The sequence below is a fragment of the Stigmatopora argus genome, chromosome 8, assembly GCF_051989625.1.
Source record: "Stigmatopora argus isolate UIUO_Sarg chromosome 8, RoL_Sarg_1.0, whole genome shotgun sequence".
Classification (NCBI taxonomy): domain Eukaryota; kingdom Metazoa; phylum Chordata; class Actinopteri; order Syngnathiformes; family Syngnathidae; genus Stigmatopora; species Stigmatopora argus.
This window is the reverse complement of record NC_135394.1, coordinates 16914047-16941972: the sequence shown is the minus strand read 5'-3', so window position 1 is coordinate 16941972 and position 27926 is coordinate 16914047. Positions and strand designations below refer to the sequence as shown.

General features: G+C 40.7%; 2 protein-coding genes and 1 long non-coding RNA gene across 6 annotated transcripts in view; 2 read left to right on the top strand and 1 right to left on the bottom strand.

Annotated features, from left to right (window-relative positions):
* The window catches only part of nme7 (NME/NM23 family member 7), a 29012-nt gene extending 16984 nt beyond the window's left edge, over nt 1-12028 (top strand). For 3 of the 4 annotated variants that reach the window (XM_077608166.1, XM_077608168.1, XM_077608165.1), the window contains one exon: nt 83-1234. In XM_077608166.1, coding sequence (XP_077464292.1) covers nt 83-115 — 33 coding nt within the window. In that variant the 3' untranslated portion in view covers nt 116-1234. Of the gene's footprint in view, nt 1-82; nt 1235-11919 lie in introns of those variants that run through there. The other variant, XM_077608164.1, reaches the window with a different exon arrangement.
* Nucleotides 173-15146, bottom strand: atp1b1a (ATPase Na+/K+ transporting subunit beta 1a). The gene is made up of 6 exons (XM_077608173.1): nt 14762-15146; nt 6897-7025; nt 4623-4778; nt 3818-4002; nt 3650-3733; nt 173-2908 (listed from the first exon to the last, which is right to left on the bottom strand). Exons 1-6 carry the CDS (start codon nt 14853-14855, stop codon nt 2651-2653), a joined length of 906 nt encoding a protein of 301 aa, XP_077464299.1. The 5' UTR covers nt 14856-15146; the 3' UTR covers nt 173-2650.
* Nucleotides 14052-27893, top strand: LOC144079418 (uncharacterized). The gene is made up of 4 exons (XR_013301520.1): nt 14052-14876; nt 14982-15028; nt 17334-17424; nt 27334-27893. It is a non-coding gene; the product is annotated as an uncharacterized LOC144079418 (long non-coding RNA).
* The last annotated feature ends 33 nt before the right edge of the window (nt 27894-27926 follow it).

Here is a 27926-nt window from a genome sequence, read left to right as displayed (position 1 = left end):
AAACAAAAGCTTTTGTTAGCCGCCGTCCACGGGGGCGCATAAAGCCTCCTTGTTGAGCCCTCGGCCATTTTGTGCCCTACAGGTGCAGTATTTCTTCAAGATCTTGGACGGCTAGCGCCTCCGATACCCCAAAAAAACCCAAACTAGAAAATGAACACAAAGACATCCCAACTTTTTTTTTCTTTCTCCTTGTTTATTGTTTCAGCCAGATTCAATAAAGTGACCAGAAGACTTTTCATATTTTCTCTTCTTCTCCTCGTCGACATATAACGGGATACTGCATCGAATATTTCATATATTTTTTTGTGTAATTTTCAACCAGCGACTACTTTGGTATCGGATTCAAAACATGACATATTTTTTTTGGAGAGGAATAAAATGTACAACTGCATAAATATAAAATTCTTTCACCATCGACATGGCTAAAACATTCAACAGTAAATAGGACTTTGCTAAGAACTACAAAAAAAAATAAAACTACAAAACGACAGAAATGAGGGGGGGGGTGGAAAGCGTGCAAATCCTTCTTGTGGAGGGTGGTCTCCGTTTTACCGGTACCGGTACCGCGCTAGTATTTCATTTAGTCGGACGCACACACGAACAACACGCGCAGAAGCGGACGAGACGAGATTTTACGGCACAAACACGTCAGTAGTAGTAGTAGTAGTATAGTAGTAAGTAGTAGTGGAGTTGCAGTATTTTTTGTTTTTGTTTTTTAATAGTATGGACGCGTTTCTAAAGCTCTGAATTGATCATGTACAGCAGAATAAATAGGATTAGCTTTGCTATTGCTACGTCCGAAAACATGGACAAGACACGAGGTGAAGCGCACACTTTAGTTTTTTTTTTGTTTTAAGCGAGTGGGGTAGAGCAGTGACTCTCAACTGGTGGTCAAAAAGTGGCAACATTTTTGGTTTGTTTAGACAACATTTTAGCTTGGTTTTGCACCTATCTTTTTATTTCCCCTTGAGACTATGAGTATGTTCCATTTTTCATTAAGAAGTTGAAAATTTGGCAAAAAAATGCAAATTCAGCAAAAAAAAGTTGAAAATTTGGCAAAAAATAAATAAAATTTGGCAGAAAAAGGTTGAAAATTTGGCAAAAAAAGGTTAAATTTGGCAAAAAAAGGTTGAACATTTGACAGAAATGTTAATTTGGCAAACAAACAAAAAAATTGGCAAGAAATATAAAACTTGGCAGAAAAAGGTTGAAAATTTGGCAAAGAAAAATACAATTTGTCAAAAGAGATTGAACATTTGACCCAAAAAAAATTCAATTTGGCAAAAAAAAAAATTGGCACAAAAATTTGGTAAAGAAAAGTTGAAAATGTTGCAAAAAAGAAGCAAATTCAGCAAAAAAGTTAATGTTGAAAATTTGACAACAAAAAAAAGTTACATTTGGCAAAAAAGTTGAAAAGTTAGTAAGTTAAAAAAATAACCTAAGGACCTAGGATTTGAGTGGGTCAACGGGGGAAAAGTGGCACGTTTTGGTGACGCTTCATTTTCAGAAATAAAAATAGCACCAGGTTTTGGCAAAAAAATAAGTCAGTGTCTAAAAAGATAAGAATCATTGAGGTAGCCTTTTTAAGACAAAATTGGGTTAAATTAAATCCATATTTTAGCCAAAATAAATCTAGGTGTTTCATTATTTTGAGGTGGAAAATATCAGATTTTCTGTGGACCATTGTTTTATAGCAAATCTTAAACTCAAATAAAAATAAAGTCAAGACTTGAGGGCGGTAATCACGATATTTTTTCTTCCAAATGTTGAGTTTATTCTCATATAAAAAAACAAAAAAAAGGAAACAATTTATTTGACATCCCAAAATAAACATTTGGCACAAAAGACGAGATTTAAGCAAAACTAAAAAAGGTCATATTTTGAGGGTAAATAAAGGAAAATTACTACAATAAACTGTCACAGTCCCTCCCCCCAAAAAGTTGGACATTTTGATTAAATTTATTTTTATATAGTCATTTTTTTATGAGAAAATCTCAACATTTCACGAAAAGCCCAAATTTGAACGATGCAACAATTTAATTTCACTTTTCTTCCCCTTCAAATTTTTTTGTTAATTTCCATATGATTTTTTTTATTTAAATTTAGACTCACATTTTGTTCATGATAATTGTACTGTTTTTCTTCCAAATGTTGACTTTATTCTGACATGAATAACTAAGGCAAATTTAAAAATGAATTTTCTCCCTAAACTTTTTTCACACTGTAAAAGATATGAGAAAAAAAATCCAGATTTGTGTAAAACTGCGAATTCCAACATAATTACAATTTTCAACTAATTCCAACAATAGAGAAAAATGTGAAATTTCCAAAGAGTGACTCAAATTGGCGTTTAAAAAATATTTTTTTGTAAAAAAAAAACGTAACAAGTTCGCTAAAATCGAAGGGTAATGAAGTCGAAACTTTTTTAGGGAAAAAAATGGTTTTTGGCAATCAAAACAATCTTCAAATCCGAATAAAACTAAAAATGATTTTTAATATTGGCACCATTTTTTTTTGGTAGTTGAGAACCACTGCTGTGCGGGGAGAACGCTCGAGACGACTATTGTGGTGTTTTAGTTTACTTTTTTTTTTAATGGCGGCGAGAGTTGCTTGTGAAAAGGGGGCGGGGCCGCGTCACGAGCGAGCGAGGTCACGAGTTGACGGTGAGCTTGATGTCGAATCGTCCCTGATAGCGATCCTTTTCGCTGTAGTTGATGTTGGCACCGTACACCTTGCACTCGACGCGCAACTCCTTGCCCGGCGTCACGTTGGTGAACTTGATGGCCACCAGGGGCTGCAGGTAGTTGGAGTGCAGGACCCGCCCGTAGTACGGGTAGTACTGCAGCGGGAAGCTGCCGTCGAAGCCAAAGTACTGGATGGGGCCTATTTTGTCGCCGTCTTCCTCGCGCTGAAACCACACAAAAATGGGGAAAAAATGGACTGATTTGCCTTCGTCGAGTTAGCTAGCGTGCTAACGGGAACTTTGCTATGCTGTAAAAAAAATGCTGTGGGAAAATATCTCTCGTTGCCGTATGGGCCCCTAAATATTTTTTTTTAATTACCGTATCGGCCACATTGTTTTGCGCCAAGGCGTCATGGCGTTACGGCGTCATGGCGTCACGGTGTCACGGCATCATGCTGTGGTAAAATATCTCTCGTTGCCGTATGGGCCCCTAAATATTTTTTTTAATTACCGTATCGGCCACGTTGTTTTGCGCCATGGCGTCACGGCGTCACGGCGTCGTGGCGTCATGGCGTCACGGCGTCACGGCGTCACGGCATCATGCTGTGGTAAAATATCTCTCGTTGCCGTATGGGCCCCTAAATGTTTTTTTAATTACCGTAATGTTAAGCCGCTACATTTTTTTTGTCAGATATTGATATTGGAAGGAATTGTGTTGCTATTTTCGATTTTCTTACATGCGTTACTCGCGTACGGTTGACGGCGGGAGCCAATTTGCTAACAATAAATAATTGATCATGGGCAGAATGTACATAGCAGGTCAATTATCCGTGCTCATGACGGTAAATAGCTTCGTATCGTTCAGCCCTAGCTTAAACTTAGTTGTTTTTTGTTTTTTTTCCGCCCTGAATTATTTTCCCCAAAAATTGACATCCAGAACGAGTTTCGGGCCGGTTCAGGACTCACCTTGTTCTTACAGAAAATGGGCACCGAGTTGGGCGAGACTCTGGCCTGAATTTGCGGAGGCAGCTCGTCGCTCCCCGCGGGGGCCTGGGACACAAAATGGCCGACGGTGAGGCCGCGTAGAACGGCGACCTGGACCCGTTTCGTCCCGTTTCGTTTCGGTTAGGTCACCTTGGGCCTGAAGTTGATGATGCGGTTGAGTTTGACGATGATGCACGGCTCCCCGGCGCGGAAGCCGAAGGTCTCGTCGCTCAGGCCCGAGCAGCTTTGCAACCAGGACCGGCGGTACTTGCAGGCCTTACGCTGGCCCAGGTCCGATTCGATGGTGCCGCGTTCGTTGTAAGGCTTGGCCGTGTCTGCGCCAGAAGGTGTTAGGTTTTTTTTTTTTGGTTTTGGGGTGGCTAAAAGCTAAAGAGCTAAAAATCTAAAGAGCTAAAAGCTAAAAAGCTAAAAAGCTAAAAAGCCACAAAGCTACAAAGCTAAAAGCCAAAAAGCTAAAAAGCTAAAAGCCAAAAAGCTAAAAGCCAAAAAGCTAAAAAGCCACAAAGCTAAAAGCCAAAAAGCTAAAAAGCTAAAAGCCAAAAAGCTAAAAGCCAAAAAGCCAAAAAGCTAAAAAGCCAAAAAGCTAAAAAGCCAAAAAGCCAAAAAGCTAAAAAGCCAAAAAGCTAAAAAGCCAAAAAGCTAAAAGCTAAAAAGCCAAAAAGCCAAAAAGCCAAAAAGCTAAAAAGCTAAAAAGCTAAAAAGCTAAAAAGCTAAAAAGCCAAAAGCTGAAAAGCCAAAAAGCCAAAAAGCCAAAAAGCCAAAAAGCCAAAAAGCTAAAAGGCCAAAAAGCCAAAAAGCCAAAAGCTAAAAGCCAAAAAGCTACAAGCTAAAAAGCTAAAAGCCAAAGAGCTAATAAGCGAATACGGTAATAAGCTAAAACTCTAAAAGCTAAAAAGCCAAAAGTTAAAAAGCTACTAAAAAGCTAAATACTCGCCTCCGCAGTCTTCGTATTTCATCAGGTCGACTTGGAGGTCATCGTCGTAGAGCTTGAGCAATTTTCCGATGCTCTCCACGTACTTGTCGTACGTCTTGGCGTCGCTCATGTTGAACGATATCACCGCCTTTTCCGAGCGCGGCGTATGTGACAGACCTGTAAAAAAAAAAAGTCAAAATGTCAAAATATCAACTTGGGGGAGTGCGGGATGAAAAATAAGTTCCTTTAAAGTTTGTTTTCCCACTCAATATAAAACATTGTTTTTATTTGATATGTACAATATTTGAAATATTCACATTAACGAATTGGCAGGTCATCTGTACGCATGTTAGCTTTTTCTCGGGCGTAGAAGCTAACTGTTTAGCTAGCTGTTGCAGTTCATTGAATGGAATGCCTTTATTGTCATTCTACAAGTACAGAGATTTAAAGCTTTAAAGTGGACACATAAATAAGATTAATAGTTTTTTTTTAAAGTAAATATTACATGGTTTTTTTAGGTTTTTGTCATACTTGGTATATAAGAATAGTAACAGAGTTTAAAGTCCGTCCCCATGTTAGCTTTTTCTCCGGCGGAGAAGCTAACTGCTTAGCTAAGCTTAGCTAGCTCTGAGGCCATTTTAAAGTTAAGACCAAATATAGCAGTACTATTTGATTCATAAATGAGCTGATAAGTCAATTACAAAATTTATTTTGAAAACAAAGCTGACATAGTTACCAAAATTTTAGCTTCTACAGTTAAATTGTTAAAAATACAGTACAATAGTTAACTTTTTTTTTTTAAAATAACCTCGTTTAGCTAAAATGTTGACACATCTCACTTATTATTTGAACCTACTTGTCATTAAATGAGCGGTTCTTTCCTCCCATGAAAAAAGCCACAAAAAACACAGAAAAAACCCTCCTATAACCGACTACAAGAGTCCCGCACAGAGACCGGAGGACTGTTTAGAAAAGAGGAAAAGTGTCCCGTAAAACTTGGACTATTTCAAGCCAAGCAGGTCATCATATTTTATCAAGCGAGTGGAAACTTTCAAATTCTGACCCGTAAAAAAGCCGACTTCAAGTGTTCTCTGCTGCTACTTCCCCTTCCTGCCATCTTTGTTTTAGCCAACGGAAATGCTTGTAGTAGAGCCGTGTAGGTTTAACACGTGTGTTGTGTAGCTCGTGACTGCACCCGTGACGTGGGAATTTTACTTACCGTATTTTCTCGCGTATAAGCCGCACTCAAAATGGCCTTAAAATGGTTGAATTTTACAATTTCTCTCGTATAAGACGCCCCCTGATTTGCAATTTTCACCTATTCATGGTTTTAATAGGGAGTAAAAATGTGCAATGGCAGGCACATGTGAGTTTTTCATTTTTCTGCAAGATAGGCTTTATTTTTGTTCTTGAATTTCATTCGTAGACGTCAAAAGACATTTTGTTTATGGGGTTTATCTATTCTCTATTTTGAAAGAAATTACCGTATCGGCCACATTGTTTTGCGCCATGGCATCATGGCGTCACGGTGTCATGGCGTCACGGTGTCATGGCGTCACGCCGTCATGGCGTCACGCCGTCATGGCGTCACGCCGTCATGGCACCATGGCGTCATGGCATCACGGCGTCACGGCATCACGGCGTCACGGCACCATGGCGTCACGGCCTCATGCATCATGGCATCACGGCGTCATGGCATCATGCCGTCACGGCAACATGGCGTCACGGCATCATGGTGTCACGGCGTCATGGCATCATGGTGTCACGGCATCATGGCGTCACGGCGTCATGACATCATGGCGTCACGGCATCACGGCGTCATGACATCACGGCGTCATGGCATCACCGCGTTATGGTGTTATTGCGTTTCGTCTTTATCACCTTGCAGTTTCGTGCATGGCCGCATTGTCTTGCATTAAGGCGTTTCGTGCATGACAAGTCAAATTTGTGTGCATATAAGACGGCTTATTTGCGAGAAAATACGGTGAAACATACAAAAAAAGCCTCCACTTGTGTAATCGGCCACTGTGCCGGTGAACAAAGTCGGCTGCCGGGCCGTAAACTAAAACCGCGAGCAGCTTGACAATAGCCTCTAAAAATACAACCCGCGCTCCCGTTTCCAAATGAAAGCTTACGCATTACAGAGAGAATTTTGTCCGGCTAATCGACGGGCTTAGCCAGCGAGGCCTCGCTCCCCTGGGGGAAAACCCGCGAGCAGAGGGCAAAATGGCGGAAGCTGGTCTAAGGTCAGGTTGGTCTCGGGTATGTGGCCCGCCATTTTGGAGCGCTTCCTACCTGGGGGTGCCACCCGGTCCTGGTAGGTGGGTTTGTAGTTGCTCAAGGTGAGCAACATCACCTGAATGGTCCCCACAAAGATGGCCGCCAGGCATCCGTAGAAGATGGTGTAGAACAGAAAGATTTTGACTGTGGACAGAACAAGGAAAGGATGTCAACGGCAAATGGCGCAAAAAAAATGTTCACGTTTTATGACCCTGTTTGGAGGGTAGCAAACTTGAAGGGGCGGGGTCTGTTTTGGTTCAATCTCGAAAAGTTTTGTTGTGTTTTTCCTTTTGTGTGTGTCTTGTCCTTCGGATTGTTCATTGTTTTCACCTGTTGTTTATAACCCACGTGTTCCCTCGTTAACCCGCATAAGCGTATTTAAGTTCCCCAGTTTTCACCCTCAATTGGTAGCCGGCCAATCACAGGGCAGATAAGATAACCATTCACGCTCATACACGTACCCAAAGCTAAATAAATTAGCCTAGAGTTCATGTTTTTGGGACGTGGGAGGAAATCGGAGTACCCGAAGAAAACCCACGAGAGCCCGTGGAAAACATGCAAAGTCTACAAAGGAAGATCCGAACCCGGGATCGAACCCTGAACTGTGAGCCCGACACTCCGCCAAAAGTTCAAAAACTACCAAATGACCCAAATTTTATCGGCGGCCATTTTAATTGGAAGACGCAATGTGGAGCGTCCACCCGTTGCGTTTAATTGTCCTCCTCATGATGAAGTCCAACCACAATGGATCTCTTTCTCGTCTCGTAGCGGAAGCTTTGTGAGGGAACAATTGTGAGCCCCTCCTTTTCTCTGGGTGTGCGAAAGGGGAGGGGCCATTTAGGGAAGTACAGTAGTCACCGGTCATTCCGGATAGACCCCTCCCCTTCGCCAATCCTTCCGGGTAAACCCACGTTTAGCGGAAAAACAAAACGTCCTCCGACGAGAAATACCAATTTTCCATTCATTCATTTTCTCAACCGCTTATTCTCACAAGGGTCGCAGGGGGTGCTGGAGCCTATCCCAGCCAACTACGGGAAGGAGGCGGAGGGACACCCTGAATTGACGGCCAACCAATCGTAGGGTAGAAGGAGACAAACGACCAATCGCTCATAACTAGGAACAAGTTAGCATCCAATTAGCCTAGCATGCACGTTTTTTTGGAATGTGGGAGGAAACCAGACCACCTGGAGAAAACCCATGTGAGCCCGGCCGGGAGAGAACATGCAAACTCCACGCGGACCCACCTGGGATCAAACCCTCGACCCCAAAACTGTGAGCCCAACAGCATAACCACTTAACCACCCGCCTGCATAATTTTGAGCCATTTTTTCCCTCCCAAAAAACTGATGTATCATATCTATATAACACAACTTTATGGCAAATAGTATTGGAAATAATGTAGTCTTTTTCTTCCGACGGATGAATAAATATAATTTTAATTAGCTGTCACTCATTTTGTGGTTTTAAAGGGTTAAACTTTTTGACGTAAAAGCCTTTTTGTTGTACGCATTATTTGTATGTAGCCATAGTGCTGCGAGCAAAGGGGGCGGGACTAAGAGCATAATAGTAACTCATCCAAATATTGACTGAAGCAACCAATTGTCTACTTTGTGTGTTTCAAGGTGTCGTTTGTCCAAAACAAACAACAAGCGTCTTAGTAGAAATCGAGCAATATCATTTTTCCAGGACCGAGACCGATTATTATTAGTTAGTGGAGGCCGATAACCCATATTTGGAGCCGATATTCATATATATGTTGATATACTTAAAAAAATTACCAAGTCAAAATGATCTATTCTAGCCCTGTAGTTATTAATTACAAATTAATGTCGATGTTATTGAATGTACAATTCAACTTTATTTGTATAGCAACAAGGCAACAGGTTAAAAGGTTAAATTTGAGTTGTGTGTGTTTATTATTATTATTTTATTATTAACAAAACGAAGTATGAATGAATGTTAAGACCAACCATATATATATATATATATATATATATATATATATATATATATATATATATATATATATATATATATATATATATATATATATATATATGTATATATATATATATATATATATATATATATATATGTATATGTATATATATATATATATATATATATATATATATATATATATATATATTTCATGTATATATGTATGTGTATATACATGTATATGTATGTGTGTATATACATGTATATGTATGTGTGTATATACATGTATATGTATGTGTGTATATACATATATATGTATGTGTGTATATACATGTATATGTATGTGTATATACATGTATATGTATGTGTATATACATGTATATGTATGTGTATATACATGTATATGTATGTGTGTATATACATGTATATGTATGTGTGTATATACATGTATATATATATATGTGTGTATATATATGTATATATATATATGTGTGTATATATATGTATATATACATGTATGTATATATATACGTGTATATATATATATGTATATATACATGTATATATATGTATTTCAGCAGCACGCTTATTTATATATTTATTTATTAACTTATTTATTACCTATCTATTTATGTCTAAAATGTCTTTTTCTGTGTCTGTATTCTCACCCTCTTGCTACTGTGACAATGAAATTTTCCGAATACAGGATAAATAAAGTTATTCAATCCAATCCAATTATGAATAAAGGGCGCCGAATTGAAGGATTGCAGTCGCAACAACATCAAAGGCCAAAATGTCCAAATATCGGCGCTGATAATAGGTCAATCTATAGTTTTTAGGATCGTACAAATAATAGAAATACAGTAATCCCTCGAATATCATGGTTAATGTTGACCACGTGTCAAAGTGGCGGCCCGGGGGCCAAATCTGACCCGCCACATCATTTTGTGTGGCCCGGGAAAGTCAATCATGAGTGCCGACTTTCTGTTTTAGGATCAAATTCAAATGAAGAGTATAGATGTATATTAAATTTCCAGATTTTCCCCCATTTAAATCAATAATTGTCATTTTTTAATCATTTTTTCTGTGTTTTTAGTTCAAAAATCATTTTGTAAAATCTAAAAATATATACAAAAAGCTAAAATAAACGTTGTTTTAGATCTATAAAAAAACGGAATATTCAAGGCTTTTAATCCAGTTCTTTTAATCCATTTATTAAAAAAAATTCTAAATATTATATCTAAAATGGTCCGGCCCACGTGAAATCAAGTTGACGTTAAAGCAGCCCACGAACCAACTCAAGTCTGACACCCTTGCTGTAGACCAAACATGGCCGCGATAATAGAAAAATCGCAAAGTAGGGTCAGCCCTATTATAAATTTTTGTATTTTTTCTTAATTGCTGAGATTGGCTTCTGCTTCAGTGTGGATTTTCACATTTTTATGAACTTAAAAAAAAAAAAAAAAAAAAAAATCGCAAAGTAGTGATTTTATGATAAGTGAAGTCGTGATAATCGAGGGATTACCGTACTTCCGTCATCCCAACATGTGGTTTTTGTTCCTCCTTAGCAAGTCGCCCGCAATCGGAGCTCTCATCCGTCACCTCTGACGCCCGACACGTGTTTTCGACACGCCGATATATCCTCTCTCGAGTTTCCCGTCGTCATGGCAGCGTTCCCCAGCCGTCTCTACGCTCGCAGTCACGAAGCGGGACCCGGGGGAACCAGCCAGACGGGCCGGGCGTCCTTTTCAGCCTCCGGCACCCCCACAAATGACGCCGCGGGCACTTTCAAAGAACGACTCGTCGCAATTCCAGCTCATTCACAATTAGGCGTTGTTGACTGAATACAAAGAGTAAAACTCCACTTAGAACGCACGCGTCGTCGTCCAATTACACGTGCCGGAGTATTCCAACCATTTCCTTATTTTATATGAGGAACATTGCATCATTAGAACACGTGGATAACCTTTTGAATGAGAACATGGTTGATGACATCATGACTACAAATAAGATAACATGTTTTTTTGCTGGGTTTTTTCATAGATTTTGGAATTTAAAGAAGCGGCGGGCCTCGATTTGATTGGACACGTTAGAAAAGACATGGAATCCGGGTCACGTTACATGTTTACGTTGCGGTATTTATATCCAAAAATGGCTACAGGAGCTGCTAAAGCTACAACTGACACCAAAGGGTTTAACAGTTGACGCACTGGCTAACAGTTAGCCCGTGGCTAACCTCACTCTCGCTAAACACGCTAGCCTGAGGAGTTTTTATTATGAAATATATCAGGGGTGTCAGACTCGGGTTGGTTCGCGGGCCGCTTTAACGGCAGCTCGATTTCATTTTTTAGATATAATATTTTGATTTTTTTTTTTTAAATAAATTGATTAAAAGAAATGGATTAAAAGCCCTGAATATTCAATTTTTAATAGATCTAAAACAATGTTTATTATAGCTTTTTTATATATTTTTAGATTTTACAAAATGATTTTTGAACTAAAAACAGAAAAAATGATTAAAAAATGACAATTTTTGATTTAAAATGGGGAAAATCAGGAAATTTAATATACATCTCTATACTCTTCATTTTAATTTGATCCTTAAACAGAAAGTCGGCACTCATGATTTACTTTACCGGGCCACACAAAATGATGCGGCGGGCCAGATTTGGCCCCCGGGCCGCCACTTTGACACAATTTGAAATAGATTGACCTTTTATTCATTAGACGGCAGTACGGTGAGTAGAGTAGGGCATTTGGTTGTGTAATGTCAGTGTGTATGGCGGCCATTGTTGTTTTGTCTTGCGTGTTGCGCAACCTTGGTTTTTACAGATTGCCATACTATTATTTTGGGATTGAATCAAAACAGGATATTTGCTTAAATCTGCTTCAACTTTGCGGGGAAAAAAATGGTCAGACCGATGTTATGGAACACATTAGTGATAATCATATTCAAGGTATGGAAAAAAACTGAACATTGCCGTCCGTGGGAGGAAAATAATGAGTAACTTGTCATTGAACGCATCGTCAGTCATAACATCGCTTTGGTTTAATTGGGAAAATAATTCAGAGATTGATTATTGACAATATTTTAAAGGTACAGTAATCCCTCGAATATCGCGGACAATGGACCCATGGCCACAAGAGGACAAAGGACTTGGACTAAAACCGCCGTTAACATGTTTTTTGGGACGTGTATCAACCGGAGAGGAACTATTTTCACTGTAAGTATAGTCTTAAAGTATTTACATTTATATATATATATATATATATATAATTTATATTTAGCTATTCATATATTAGTCTTTTGACATGCTTATTTATAGCTGTAATATTTAATAAATATAATAATGTTGTCTGTATAGGCACGAAAACATGTATTGTGGTACCGTATTTACTCGCATATAAGCCGCCCCCATAAAATTGCCTGAAAATCATTGAATTTGACAATTTCTCACGTATAAGCCGCAGCCTTAAAAGAAAAATCATCGCACGTGGAATTTTTTTAGATACTTTATAAATTAAAAGGACATTATTATGGTTAATATCATAAAGAAGTTAGTCATTCATCCAGTAATGGTTGTTTTCTTACTGCAAAACAGAAAATAACCAACAATAGTAAATGTTACTTTGTCGACATCTACTGGTGAAAAATAGTATAGCACGTTTTGTGCGCATATAAGCCTTAGAATTGTTTTTTTTTGTTACAAATACAGCTTATATGCGAGAAAATACGGTAGTTATATAATGGAGGTGATCCTACTTTGCGGTTTTTCGTTTATCGCGGCCATGTCTGGTCTACATTAACCGCGTTATTCGAGGGATTACTGTATTTTGACAAAAAGTCTTAATACAACAACTCATGTTAGTTTGTCAATATGGTCATCTTCATATTTAGGCTGAATATCTATATATACAATATGTATTCCGATATTGTAGCTGTTTCCATTAGGTTTTTTTGCAACAATTTCAACAAAGTAGCGCATTTTTACTGAAAAAACTGGACGTCACAACCTTTTGCTGAGAAGAGATCATGTGACTGGGCAGGCCACACCCACCGGCGTCTTAATATCAAAACATTTAAATATTGAACTATACAATAGTAGAGCGCTTTTTTGGGCGGTAGTAGAGCAAATTAGTAGGGGTAATGTAACCTGATGTATGACCATAATACTCATACGTTCTAATAGAACCTAAAACGGGTGTTTTATTTGAAACCAAGCTGCACATTTGAACTATACCAATACACATCATCGCCCAGCCCTAACTAGCGTCCCGTTAAACCACTTTGAGTCAACTTTTCTAAAATGGCTCGTGGACATCCAATCAAAATGCCCTTCTTTCCGTGTGTGTGTGTGCAGCTCACGATAATGAGTCTGATAAGGAACTACCGCTGACACTCCCACAACTCTTTACTTATCAGTTCAAATATACCCCCACCTATTAAAAAATATGCTTTTGGTCAATTTGTCCAGATGACCCACAGCGTTTATTTTGGGGCATTCAAATCGCAAGGGAAAAAACGTGGATTTTTCCACGAGCAGATGCTTCAAAGACTGCAAACGTGCCTGGGAATTGCCGATGTTTACCTAGTAGGACAGAAACAGGCACAACAACCTGGAACAAGTCAATGGAAAGAGTCCCATCCCCCAACACACTGCAGCAGGATCTTGTGGTGAACAAACCATCACCACATTCACACAGATCCCCCCCCACACCCCCCTCCATTTCATAGCTCTCCGTGGTGCGTTCACAGACACCGTGGCTACTTTCCAAGTATAGCTTCAATCCCCCAACGCTCAAAAAACCCTTTATTCATTAAAAAAACCGTCCAACTTCATTTGAATGCCATTTTGCAATAACACCAGTCTTTCGGTGGTGCGTTCAGGGACCATAGGAAAACCTGTTGCGTTCGAACATTTTGACAGACAAACACCGTGGCGTCGCGAATTAACTGACCGGAATGGTCGCTTAGTTTAAGGGGGGGATTTTTTTTTATAAAAAGGAGTGAAGTCGAGTTTCCTTTTTTCGGAAAAATTGAAGCCGATGACGGTCGGAGGAGGAGGTGCGGCCCTTGAGACATGTGAGTCGTGATCATTCCGACAGCACCGGAATCGACGCATTCAAATGTGATTAACATGTAATTCAAGGGGGGCTTTTTTTTCAAAGGGGTGGGGGTGGCTTCACATCACGTGTTTGTTAGTCAACCACGTCAAGCTTGATGAGGCAAATACTGACAGGAATTCGAACTATTTAGGGTGGAAAAAGTGTTTTTTTTCCGTGGAAGGAAAAAAAAAGAACCAGTCGAAACCCTGTTGTTGATCACAACGAGCCACTTAAGCTAAAACGGACGCACGGAAGCTGAAGAAGTGCTCGTCCATAACCAGAAGCTTCAAACTTTCCCCACCGGTTCGACCAAAAACACTCATATCCCGACCCAGGTTGTCCTTCAAGGTTGACCTTTTTTTTTTCCACGGAACCCCAAACCACAAACCACGACCGAATCCGCTTTTATAAACTACCCCCCCTCTCCCCGAAAACACCGTCATCCCTTCGTAATAACAAACGGACGTTAAATGAATGGCTTTTTTTTCGCCCCCCATTCGCACTTTCGACGTATTTTTTAATTCAAGTTAGCGACCCCATTTGCTTCTCGTTTTCCACCAAACGTGCCATTTTCTCGTCGTCGTCCATTTCCTTCAAAACAAAATGACGGCGCAACTTCAAAAAAAAAGGCGAAAGGAGGAAAAGGAGGATTTTTTTTTAATTTTATGATAATTTTCTTTTGAAAGAACCTCCGACAAGTCACGACTCAGGCTCGAACAGGTGCTGTTCTGCCTGCCTGCCTGCCTAAACGAACCGGTCGCCATTAACCCCGTCGTAACATCGTTAAATACTTCGAAAATGTCACCCGAAATATTAAAAAAAATGCGACTTACACCAACTGCCGCCTGTTCTCCCCAGAAACTCCTTCTTCTCAGAATTCCACAGAAAGCTTTTCCAACCGCCGTCGGTGTCCTTATTCCCCGACATGTTAGTAGTGAAGTCCTCCCGGTAAGATCCAACTTTTAAGTCTCCTTTTTTTGTGTTATTTTTTTGGGGGGGGAAATGCCCAATAACACTCGTTTTGATGTTTTTTTTTCTTTGTTTTTTTTTTAGGGGAGACGACTTGCAGCCCCTCACCGGAAACACCGAAAGGACACTTTGTAAGCCCGCACCACCGCTTGAATCTCACTCGCCTCCCTCCCTCTCTCTCTCTCTCTTTTCTCTTTTTTTTCTCTCCCCCTTTCTCACTTTCTCTCTCGCTATTTTTCACGGTGTGCGACTACGCCCGCAAACTCCCGCAATAAGTTATGGGAGGAGGAATGGGTGAGAAAAAAGGGGGTACGAACGAGCCAATGCCTGTGTCGCCCTGCTTTATGACGTCACATAAAGGGTGTTGCCGATGGGGGGGGTTTGAATTGGGAAGGGGGCGTGTCGCTCAGTTGCCAAGAGCAGTGAGACAAAATGGCCAGGTGCCATAGCAACCGTGCCCCCTCCTCCTCTCCTCTGTGACGTCATTCGTTTGATGGAACTACTTGTTGGTTGTTACTATGACGTCAAAACAAAGGAACCTTCAGTGACAGTTACTCAAAAGTTGGCTTTGAAGACCTTTGACCTTTTGCCTGGAGGATTTAGGCTTCCAAAATGTTATATTTTTTTTAAAATATATTCTACTAGGCGAACATGTTAGAATTAATCAAATAAAAAAATAAAATGTTAACGTGTGAGAATATCCTGGGATCGAACCCACGGCCATAGAACTGCGAGGCGATTAAAGAGCGCAGCCTGGTGATCTTTTTTTTCACTCTTTCCAGGAAAAAAATCAATTAAAAAAATATTATTTAAATACAGGCTGTATTTTGGACACTCGTGATTTAAAAAGTAATACTCATTACTACCCCCTGCAGCCCTGGAGTGGTAAGGCACTATTGTTCGATTATTATTATTTTTTTAAATTCTTTTTCCCCCCCAATAATATTTCGAAATATCCTTATAATTTTCCACTTAATCATGGTTACACTTTATTTTCCTAACCTATCAGACTAGAGTTTTTCTACGTGTATCAGATTAAAAATTAGGTAAAATGGTTCTGGAAACTTCCCCAAAAATATTTTTTATTATGGAAACAGGTAAAAGTGCAATTTATGTTTATGTTAACTTTAGTTTGACCTCTCTGAGTTGGTCTTTAGAGTGGAATTAGCGTGGACTTCTTTTCATTTTAGCAGTTAAACCGCCGGCTCGGTCCGAATTCCGTTGGCAGCCTTCCTGCCCGCTGGGCACAAAGTTTCCACCTCACCCCCCCGTTTGTGTGTGCGTGCATAATATTGAGCCCGGATTTGGCTACCGAACAATTGAAAGCTCTTCAAATCAGATTTATAATGGGCACATAGACGGGGGGGCGGCGTCTAGTGGGGTCCGATTTATGTTATGATTAGCTTACGGCTTTAGCTGCGCCGGCATGTAGCTGCCATGAGGAAGGGAATTTATTCATTCATTCGTTTTCTGAACCGCTTATCCTCTCAATAGTCGCAGGGGGTGCTGGAGCCTCTCCCAGTCGACTTCGGGCACCAGGTGGGGGACACCTTTAATCGGTTGGCAGCCAATCGTAGGGTGCGAAGAGACAGACAACCAATCACTCTCATGGCCAGGGACAGTTTAGCATAAATTAGCCTAGCATGCTTCAATTACACATCGCCAGGGACAATTTAGCATACAATTAGCCTAGCATGGTTCCATCACACTCATGGCCAGGGACAGTTTAGCATACAATTAGCCTAGCATGCGTCAATCACTCTCATGGCTAGTGACAATATAACAAACATTTGCCTAGCATGCTTCATTCACATTCATGGCCAGGGACAATTTAGCTTAAATTAGCCTAGCATGCTTCAATCACACTCGTCGCCAGGGACAATTTAGCATAAATTAGCCTAGCATGCTTCAATTACACATTGCCAGGGACAATTTAGCATACAATTAGCCTAGCATGGTTCAATCACACTCATAGCTAGTGACAATTTAGCATAAATTAGCCTAGCATGCTTCAATTACACATCGCCAGGGACAATTTAGCATACAATTAGCCTAGCATGCTTCAATCAAACTCATGGCTAGTGACAATTTAGCATTAATTAGCCTAGCATGCTTCAATTACACATCGCCAGGGACAATTTGGCATACAATTAGCCTAGCATGCTTAAATCATACTCATGGCTAGTGACTATTTAGCATAAATTAGCCTAGCATGCTTCAATTACACATCGCCAGGGACGATTTAGCATACAATTAGCCTAGCATGCTTGTTTTGAGGGACATAGAAGGAGTACAAGTATCCATCTGGGATTGAACCTATGACCCCAGAACTGCGAGACACTTAAAAACAGCCTGGTGGTCTTTTTTTCCACTCTTTCCGGGTAAAAAAAAAACCCAACAATTTCTAACGCCCCGCCATTTTTTTGGCACCAATAGGACTGCTGCCCCAAAGTATTTGCACAGATGAAGCCTTAGCCAAGATGACCAGGAGGTGCGGCATTCTGAGATGGCCTGTGGACAGAACAAGGTATGCGGGGAGGGGGCTTGACTCAAAACTGTTAACAATAGCGCGTCTATACAGGTAGACCATGGGACCCCCGGGAGGGGGGGTGAATTCCATATATATATATATATATAAATATAAATATTTTTAAAACCACCAAATAATTGAAGATTATACCCTGTATAAATAAAAAAATAAAAACTGCTGCAGCATCTTTGATTAAAGCCAGAAAAATCATAATCGTATTATTATATTGTAATCATAAACTATATTATGCTCTGCACAGGGGCGGACTTAAATCGTCCAAGGCCGGGGGCGATGGGTGTCAAGGGGCCCCTTAAATTAAAAAGCCCGAATCTTTGTTTTTTTACTCTCCTCCCTCCAACAAACCCCGCCCCCTTCATGCCCTAAAATGATCTTTGATGTTTATGCTGTACCTGAACGAGTCGCTAACTTTCGTCAAGGTAAAGAATTTAAAGGCAATTATGTGACAAATTATGTATGTGAAACCCGCACATTTTCTTTTCTGTATGATTATCTCTTCAGTTGTTTATGTTGCAAAACCTGTTAAGTCAATTTACACGACTATACCCTTACATTTACCGCAGGCTAAGTTGAAGCTATAGCTTCAAGGTTGGGCAATTGTTGCCTTCAAGGACCCTCTGAAATCGGAATTGCTCCTACGCTATTACGCAATTCACCCCAATAATCCAGCCGTCCATCCAAGTGGTTCCTTTAGGGAGAGTCCAAAATCAAAAAGCTCTTGACACAAGCCCGAAATAGTTCGGGTGACGCTTCTTTTTCCAGAGCGGCCTTTTCATCTTATCTTAAAACAACCACTCGTCTTTTTTTTTCTTTTCCTAATGGCTACTCGTAATGGAAGCTTATTGCATTCACCTGAAAAATTAAAAAAGCGTGGGTGTTTTTCAAATTAATTTATTTTTGGGGTTGTTTTTTTAATTAATTATTTTTTGAAAACTCTGTTTTTTAAATTACTTTATTTTCTGGGGTTGTTTTATGAATTATTTATTTTCTTTGATTTTGCAATTTATGTCTTTTCGGGGGTTGTTTTTTGTAATTATTTCTTCAAATTAATGTACTTTTGGGGTCAGTTTTTGAGGGTTTTTTTCTTTGTTTTTCAGATATTTTTATTTATTTTATCAAATGATTTCAAATTTGAAAAATAAAGAAGAAAAAAATATAATTCAAAAAACAACCATCGAAAATAAATTTATTTGAAAAATTGAGAAAAAAAAATCTAGAAACAACCCTAAACAATAAATTAATTAAAAAAACTGAGTTTTCAAAAAATAATTAACTCAAAAAACAACCCCATAAAGAAATTAATCTGAAAAACAACAAAGAAAAAAAATCAAAAACAACCCCTCAATAAATTAATTTGAAAAATTTAGTTTTCAAAAAATAATTAATTCAAAAAATAAATAAATTGGTTAAAAACGAAGAAAAAATGCAAAGAAACAACCCCAAAAATAAAAACAATTGAAAAAGGAAGAAAAAAAATACCCTAGAAAATACATTTGAAAAATAGTTATCAAAAATATCTCAAAAAACAACCCTGAAAAATAAATTAATTTGAAAAACAAAGAAGAAAAATAAAACCAACAATAACCCCCCAAAAATAAATTAACTTGAAAAACAAAGAAGAAAATAAATCAAAAATAACCCCTGGAAATAAATTAAATTGAAAAACTGAGTTTTCAAAAAATAATTAATTCAAAAAACAACCCCAAAAATAAATACATAGGCAAAACAAAACAAAAAATGCAAAGAAACCCCCAAAAATAAAAACTATTGAAAAAGGAATATTTAAAAAAAAAAACAATCCTAGAAAATAAATGTGAAAAATAGTTTTCAAAAATAATTAAAAAAAACAACCCTGAAAAATAAATTAATTTGAAAAACAAAGAAGAAAAATAAAACCAAAAATAACCCCAAAAAATAAATTAATTTGAAAAACAAAAGAAAAATAATACAAAACAAAAAACCAAAAATAAATTAAAATGAAAAACAAAGAAGAAGAAAAAATCAACAAACAACCCCCCCCCCAAAAAACTTAATTTCAAACCCCTATCACCGTAATTTGTCAAGGTAATTGCGTTGGCCTTTTGCTCAGACTCTTAATTTCATCAGCGAAGCCCAATTAAACAGCAAAGGTCCTATAAGGGGCGGAGCCAAACCACGCTGCGAGACCTTTGACACGCTAGCGCCACGCCGCATACCGCAAATTGTTTTCGCTTTTAGCTTTTTACTGAGTATATAAACATAATCCACTTATACACGCTCGCAGGCACGGAATGGTCGCTCACGTTTCCACTGGATTGGACGCCATCACAGAGCCGCTTTACGGAAAATGTCCGTTAATTTGTCATATTCGATTATGTTGCTAGTAGACAGAACTCGGGAAAGGAAATAAATACATCATACATTTAATAAATATGAATGTGCTGGTGCTATGGTGGCGTGGGAAATACAAGATTTCCCAGCATGCACTGGGGCCGGAGGACAGTATAATGCGATAACGTTGACCAAAGTGTTTTATTGTCAATACAGATCGGGCTTATCGCTGTAATCTTTGTCGTTCACGAGGCAATAAAGAATTACGATTGTTTACCGTGGCACTTTACGACGTCTAGAATAGGGGTGCTAAACATGCGGCCTGGGGGGGCGATTGCGGTCAATTTTTGAACAAGTTTAGGTACAGTGGGAATTGGCGAGGACCGTAAACGAAGAAAAATATCATTTTAGACAAGATAAAGTCATTTCAAAATAAAATAAGGCAAAATAAGTCATTTCAAAATAAAGACAAAACTCACACAGTGGTAATAAACTAACCAAAAAACATGGCTGCATTTTTTTTGGATGACAAGTGGTTAGCACGTCGGTCTCGCTGTTCTGAGGTCGTGGGTTCGATACCAGGTGGGTCTTCACTGAGTGGTGTTTGCATGTTCTATCCGGGCTTGGGTGGGTTTTCTTTGGGTGCTCTGGTTTCCTCCCGCATGACAAAAACATGCAAGATAGGCTAATTGTATGCTAAATTGTTCCTAGCTGTGATTGGTTGTTAGTCTCATTCTGCCCTGTGATTGGCTGACAGCCGATTCTGAGCAACCGTAGTTAGCTGGGATTGGCTCTGGCACCCCTGCGATGCTTGTGAGGATAAGTGGTTCAGAAAATAAATGAATAAGCACATTATTTTTATATAGTAATGCATTTATGTAAGACAAAATCCGGAGATTTTAGCATTTTTTCCTTATGAAAACACAATGGTTTAATTGACCAGCTCCTCCTAGTGTTGACGCTAAAAAGTGCGCGGAACTGAATTTCAGCGTCATGTGCGGCCATTTTTTAATGGAATTTTGATTATTTCTAGATCTTAGAACCTATTGGCTTGCTTCCCCCCCAATTTTTTTTTGTCATTTTGGCACATTTCCACCAAAATTGTCACTTTTTATGTCATTTCCGAAATGACTTAACTTGCAAGTTTGCCAGCGGGACAAATTCAACTCATAAATTGAGGCGCCCTCGCCTTGTCGATGAACGAAGCCCTACTTTTAACAAGGCTCGCTCCCGATTAGACGTACCGAAAATAGACGGAGGCGTCTATAAATAATCGCTCGTTGTCCCGTTCGGGACTCTTATTTTGGAGGGCGGGCCAGCGTTTTATTTTGGGGCACTTTGAAGATAATCCTAGCGGATAGCGAGGCCCTCAAAGAACAAATTGATGCTAATCGGGGGGCTAGCCATGCTAGCCAGCTTGCCATAAATCCAAAAAATATCATCACAAGGGCCGCGGAGGGTGCTGGAGCCTATCCCGGCTAACGACGTGCACCAGGTGGGGGACACCCTGAATCGGTAACCAGCCAATCGGGGGGCTCAAGGAGACAACCAACCAATCACATAGCTAGGGACAATTTAAAGTGTTCAACCAGCTAGCTTAGCCTAGCATGCATCTTTTCGGGATGTGGGAGTACCTGGAGAACAACCAATCACTCATAGCTAGGAACAAGTTAGCATCTAATTAGCCTAGCATGCACGTTTTGGGGTACCTGGAGAAAACCCACGCAAGCCCGAGTTAGCATCCAATTAGCCTAGCATGCATGTTTTGGGGTACCTGGAGAAAACCCACGCGAGCCCAAGTTAGCATTCAATTAGCCTAGCATGCATGTTTTGGGGTACCTGGAGAAAACCCATGCAAGCCCGAGTTAGCATCCAATTAGCCTAGCACGCCCGCCTAGCATGCCCGTTTTGAGGTACCTGGAGAAAACCCATGCGAGCCCAAGTTAGCATCCAATTAGCCTAGCACGCATGTTTTGGGGTACCTGGAGAAAACACACACAAGCCCGAGTTAGCATCCAATTAGCCTAGCATGCACGTTTTGGGGTACCTGGAGAAAACCCACGCGCGCCCAAGTTAGCATCCAATTAGCCTAGCATGCACGTTCTGGGCTACCTGGAGAAAACCCACGTGAGCCCAAGTTAGCATCCAATTAGCCTAGCTTGCATGATTTTTGGGTTGTGGGAGGAAACCGGAGTACCCGGAGAAATCCCACAGAAGCCCAGGGAGAACATGCAAACTCCACACAGTGAGGACCCACCTGGGATCGAACCCACGACCCCAGAACTGGATCTGGCAAAAACAGACTAGTGTCAGGACGCCACTTTGAATGGGTTTTTTAAGGGGTTTCCGGTCAGATTTGAGACAGACTTTCAAGAGTAGGTCTTTGGATCGCCACTTCCTCAACAAACCCTCTAAATCCCAAGATTTTTTTTAACTTTAGGAATACAGAACCAATCAGGTCCATCAATGGATTCAAAACCCAGCAAAGCAACCCGAACAAAGCGACCCAACTGGTCTTAAACCAGCGAGGAATCTCAGCCTGTGGGATCTAAAATGGCCCAAATGAATCTGTCCTTTGACGGACCGTCACGCCCATCTTTCCCGAGATATTTCCTGGCCAAAAAACTCACTAGGGAATCCTCCACTTGGACCACGTCCAGGACCAAAGTCGGAGCCAGCAGAGCCCAGAAAAAGAGGTCAGGAAGTCAAGTCCGTAGACTTTGTTAACATTCTCATTTATCTCACTAGACAGACCAGCTCGGTCCGGCTCCAAATCTCAGTCCACAAAGTCCTGTCCAGAGGACATTAACAAGGCCTTCTTAAAGGAGTCCGCCAGAATCCGTTCCAACCAATGGCTTTCCAGCTCTTGTTTGTTTACGGCAGCTGCCTTCTCGGGGCCCCGGGCCAAAAACCCTGCCGTCCCTCGCGCCACCGAGCGCTTAGCCACACGCCATTCCCGACGCCAAACATTCGGTTCTCGTGCTGTGAGGGGGGCTTCCGAGGGAGGGCCAATTTGGGGGGGGGGAGCCCTAGTGGGTCAGGGCCACGCAGCTAGAACCAAGACCGCCCCCCACCCCCATCCGAGGCCCGGGTGTTTATTTTCGAGATCCTCCAGCTGGGTGTTTTTCACGTGCGACAACAACCGCGGCGAGGTAGCGCCGGCGGCTAGCCGCTAGCTAAAAACGACGTCAGGGGCTCTAAAGTCATTTCGCGTGTGGCGCAATGTTTTGACTGCCGGTTAGGGGTGTTAAAAATATTGAGAATAATACATTTCTGAACTGATTAATCCTCACTAGGGTCGCGGGGGGTGCCGGAGCCTATCCCAGGGGGCCACCTTGAATTGGTGGCAAGCCAATCAGAGGGCACAATGACATAAACGACCTATCGGTCATAGCTAGGGGCAATTTAGAGTGTCCAATTAGCTTAGCATGGATGTTTTATGGAATGTGGGAGGAAACTGGAGTATCCGGGGAAAACCCACACAGGCCCGGGGAGAACATGCAAACTCCACACAGGTGGACCGACCTGGATTTGAACCCAGGACCCCAGAGCTGCGAGGCCAACACGCTAACCACTCAACCACCGGTGTTGAAAAATATTAAATATTTAATAAGTTTAATGAATTATGATAAAAGGGAGTCGAGTTGAGTGCAAATTGCTTGGCGTGAAATTGTGTCAAGAGATTTTAGATATGAGAATGAATTAAATTCGTCAATTTTGTTTAAAATTCTTGATCTTAAAATGTCTTAAAAATGTACAATTTCACTTCCTTGTAATGGATTAGCAATGATTATTTGATTAATCGTTTAGAGATGATGAGAAATTCTTTTAAATGTAGTAAAGTTCTAAAAAAAGGGAAAATATGGAAATATTTTTAGTATTATTTTCGATGAATAGAAGAAAAAATACAGTAAATATTCTCTTTTTTACGGATTTCAATTATTTAATTCCATTAAAAAACGGAAATATTTCTATTTCTTTTCAATGAAAAATTTCAGCTGCGATTATCTGGCAACCCATTCAGACCATTGTTGGCTACGATCGACTCCAGCACCCCCTGTAAAATGAATTGAATGCTTTTATTGTCATTATACAATATATAATGACATTTAAATCTTCAACATGACAAAAAATAATCAATAAATAATAATGAGAAATAAATAAATAATCAAGGTCATAGGTAATAAATAAATAAGTAGGTTCCCAGTTCAAACGTATCGGATGTTTAGCGTCGTCAACGGCAACAAGGACGCTCCGAATTGCCCCTCCCTCCCTCACACACACACACACTCTCACACACACACACACACACACACACACTCACACACACGTCATTCTTCCAAAATTGACTTTGAGTCCAAACAGAAGTGAATCTTGCGAAATGAGTACTTTTCCAAATGTCGTTAGCTAGCGATGTTAGGAGGACACACTGCACCTTTATTAACCTTGTGCGCCCACTCTCACACACACACACACACACACACACACACACACACACACACACAGGCTGGCACACGTTCCCGTTGCCGTCGCTCCCATCCATCCCACCCACGCCATTGTAATCCATAATGTTCCAGTGTCGTTCCTGAACGACATGTCTCGGCAAGTGGGAGGCTGGCAACCTTCTCCTTTCATTTTATATTCCAACCTGCATGATTTTTTTATTTTTTTTATTTTTTATTATATAACGCAGGGGTGTCAAACCCAGTTTGGTTGGCGGGCCGCTTTAACGTCAACTTGATTTCACGTGGGCCGGACCATTTTAGATATAATATTTAGATTTTCTTTATTTATAAATGGATTAAAAGAACTGGATTAAAAGCCCTGAATATTCAGTTTTTTATAGATCTAAAACAATGTTTATTTGAGCTTTTTAAAATATATTTTTAGATTTTACAAAAGGATTTTTGAACTAAAAACACAGAAAAAATGGATTAAAAAATGACAATTATTGATTTAAAAGGGGGGAAATCAGTTAATGTAATATACGTCGGACCATTTTACATATAATATTTAGATTTTTTTTTTAATACATGGATTAAAAGAACTGGATTAAAAGCCCTGAATATTCAGTTTTTTTATAGATCTAAAACAATGTTTATTTGAGCTTTTTTAAAATATATTTTTAGATTTTGCAAAAATATTTTTGAACTAAAAAACAGAAAAAAATGGATTAAAAAATAACAATTGTTGATTTAAAAGGGGGAAAAATCAGGAAATTTAATATACATTGGACTATTTTTGATATAATATTTAGATTATTTTTTAATAAACAGATTAAAAGAACTGGATTAAAAGCCCTGAATATTCCGTTTTTTATAGATCTAAAACAATGTTTATTTTAGATTTTTTTAATATGTTTTTTGATTTTACAAAATGATTTTGGAACTAAAAAGAACAAGAAAGAAATTATTAAAAAATGAAAATTATTGATTTAAAAGGGGGAAAATCAGGAAATGTAATATACATCTATACTCTTCATTTTAATTTGATCCTAAAACAGAAAGTCGGCACTCATCAGTTACTTTCTCGGGCCACACAAAATGAGGCGGAGGGCCAGATTTGGCCCCCAGGCCGCCTTTTTGACACTGGTGATATAACCGGTCAGGGTGGCCCGGTGGTCGAGTGGTTAGTGCGTTGGGCTCATAGTGCTGAGGTCGTGGGTTCAATGAATGAAGGAATGTATAAAATTTCCTGTGGGGGTTTTCTCCGGGTACTCCAGTTTCCTCCCATATCCCCAAAACATGCATGCTAGGCTAATTGGATGCTAACTTGGTCCTAGCTAGCAATTGGTTGTTTGTCTCCTTGTGCCCTGCGATTGGTTCGGCACCGATTCAGGTTGTCCACCGCCTGGTTCCCGTAGTTAGCGGTGATAGGCTCCAGCACCCCCCACGACCTTTGTGAGGATAAGTGGTTCAGAATATGAATGTTTACAAGACACTCAATAGCGAGGGAGTTTGGTCTTTTTCTGTGTTTCCTTTCTGCCATTTTTGGAGTTAAAAGACGAGCGAGATGGGAACGCCGGCGCTTCTGGGAAATCTCAGGAGGGAGCTTTGCGCTGGTGTTTACACACGCCACTCGTGATGGGGAACTTGGGGTGTCGGGTAATATTGCCAGGGAGATTTAGGGTTAAGAATAATAATAATAAAAGCATCCTCGGGGCCAGGGCCAAGTGCATTGTGGGAACGTAAGGTGAGCCGCACCATCTCAGCCTCAATAAACAATAACGTTGCAACCCGGCGGCTAAGTAGTTAGCGCCTCGGCCTCACAGTTCTGGGATCCTGGGTTCGAATCCAAGGTCGGTCCACCTGTGTGGAGTTTGCATGTTCTCCCCGGGCTTGCGTGGGTTTTCTCCGGGTACTCCGCTTTCCTCCCACATTCCATAAACATGCATGCTAGGCTAATTGGACACTCTAAATTGCCCCTAGCTATGACTTATAGGTTGGTTATGTCATTGTGCCCTGTGATTGGCTTGTCACCAATTCAAGGTGTCCCCCTGGGATAGGCTCCGGCACCCCCCGTGACCCTAGTGAGGATTAAGCGGTTGCGTGGGTTTTCTCCGGGTACTCCGCTTTCCTCCCACATTCCATAAACATGCATGCTAGGCTAATTGGACACTCTAAATTGCCCCTAGCTATGACTTATAGGTTGTTTATGTCATTGTGCCCTGTGATTGGCTTGTCACCAATTCAAGGTGTCCCCCTGGGATAGGCTCCGGCACCCCCCGCGACCCTAGTGAGGATTAAGCGGTTGCGTGGGTTTTCTCCGGGTACTCCGGTTTCCTCCCACATTCCCAAAAAAAAAACATGGAAGCTAGGCTAATTGCATGCTAAATTGTCCCTAGCTATGACTGACTGGTTGTTTGTTTCCTTGTGCCATGTGATTGGCTCCCCCCCACTTCTGGCCCGAAGTCAGTTGGGATAGGCTCTAGCACCCCCGCGACCCTAGTGAGGATAAAGCGCGTCAGAAAATGAATGAAAAGGTTTTCCCAGTGATACTCTGTAGTACTAAGAAGTAATAATGTGATGATTTGTACTGGTCTTGTCTAAACAAATGATTAATTTCCGCCCAAACAAAAGCAGCGCACGGCGAAAACGCGCCGTTGCTGGTCTCCGCGCCCCGCTACCCCGCTACCCCGTCATCATCGAACATGAGACAAAATCAACACCACCACAGAGGCTCTTTCTCACGTCCACACACACCGTCTCGCTCTCGTGGTGCCACCAGCAGCGTGTCATGGAAAAGTACTGGAGCCGAATAGACCGAGCGCCGTGGCGTCACGCGCCACGCGTCCGACGGCCTCGGCCTCCATTTGAGAGAAGGCGGAATGCTTCCTCCGTCCTTTGGTTATCTGGGCCCGGGGGGGCGGGGTCGTCGGACCGACGTGGGGCGTTAGAGGACGAGATTGACGAGGCACCTCAAGGTTGACCGGCGCAAATTGAAAACGGGCCGAAGCGGAGGTCGAGGCAAACGTAGGAGTGCGATTAAAAATGGCCGTGCATCATCACGCCAGTCAGTTTTGGGTGTGAACACGTTTATTTTGGAGTATTTTATTGATTCATTTCTCTAATTTTCCAGATGGTGTAGCGGTTCACTCGGCTGACTACGGTGCGGCCAAGCGTGGGATCGATTCCCGTTCGGAGGTGGTGTGACGGTTGTCTGTTTCTGTGTGTGTCCTACGTCTGACTGGCGACCAGTCAGCCGGGTTAGGCTTAATTTGAAAAAAGAAACATCGTTGGACTATCTGGCGACCAGTCTTTTGCCCAAAGTCAGCTGTAATAGGCTCGAGCACCCCCACGATGCTTTTGAAAATTGCATTATTTTAAAAAAGCATTGTTGGACTCCATCTGGCGACCAGTCTTTTGCCCAAAGTCAGATGGAATAGGCTCTGGCACCCCCCGGGACCCTTTTGAAAATTGCATAATTTGAAAAAAACATTGTTGGTGACCAGTCCTTTGCCCTAAGTCAGATGGAATAGGCTCCAGCACCCCCTGGGACCCTTTTGAAAATTGCATAATTTGAAAAAAACATTGTTGGGAACCAGTCTTTTGCCCCAAATCAGATGGAATAGGCTCCAGCACCCCCACGACCTTTTTGAAAATGGCATAATTTAAAAAAAAGCATTGTTGGACTCCATCTGGCGACCAGTCCTTTGCCCAAAGTCAGATGGA

Coding starts and splice junctions, on each gene's coding strand:
- atp1b1a (XM_077608173.1), bottom strand. CDS start 14,855: ATGTCGGGGAATAAGGACACCGACGGCGGTTGGAAAAGCTTTCTGTGG. Junction 4,003..4,622: donor GAAATACGAAGACTGCGGAG/GCGAGTATTTAG, acceptor CTTCTGGCGCAG/ACACGGCCAAGCCTTACAAC. Junction 3,734..3,817: donor TCATCAACTTCAGGCCCAAG/GTGACCTAACCG, acceptor TTTGTGTCCCAG/GCCCCCGCGGGGAGCGACGA.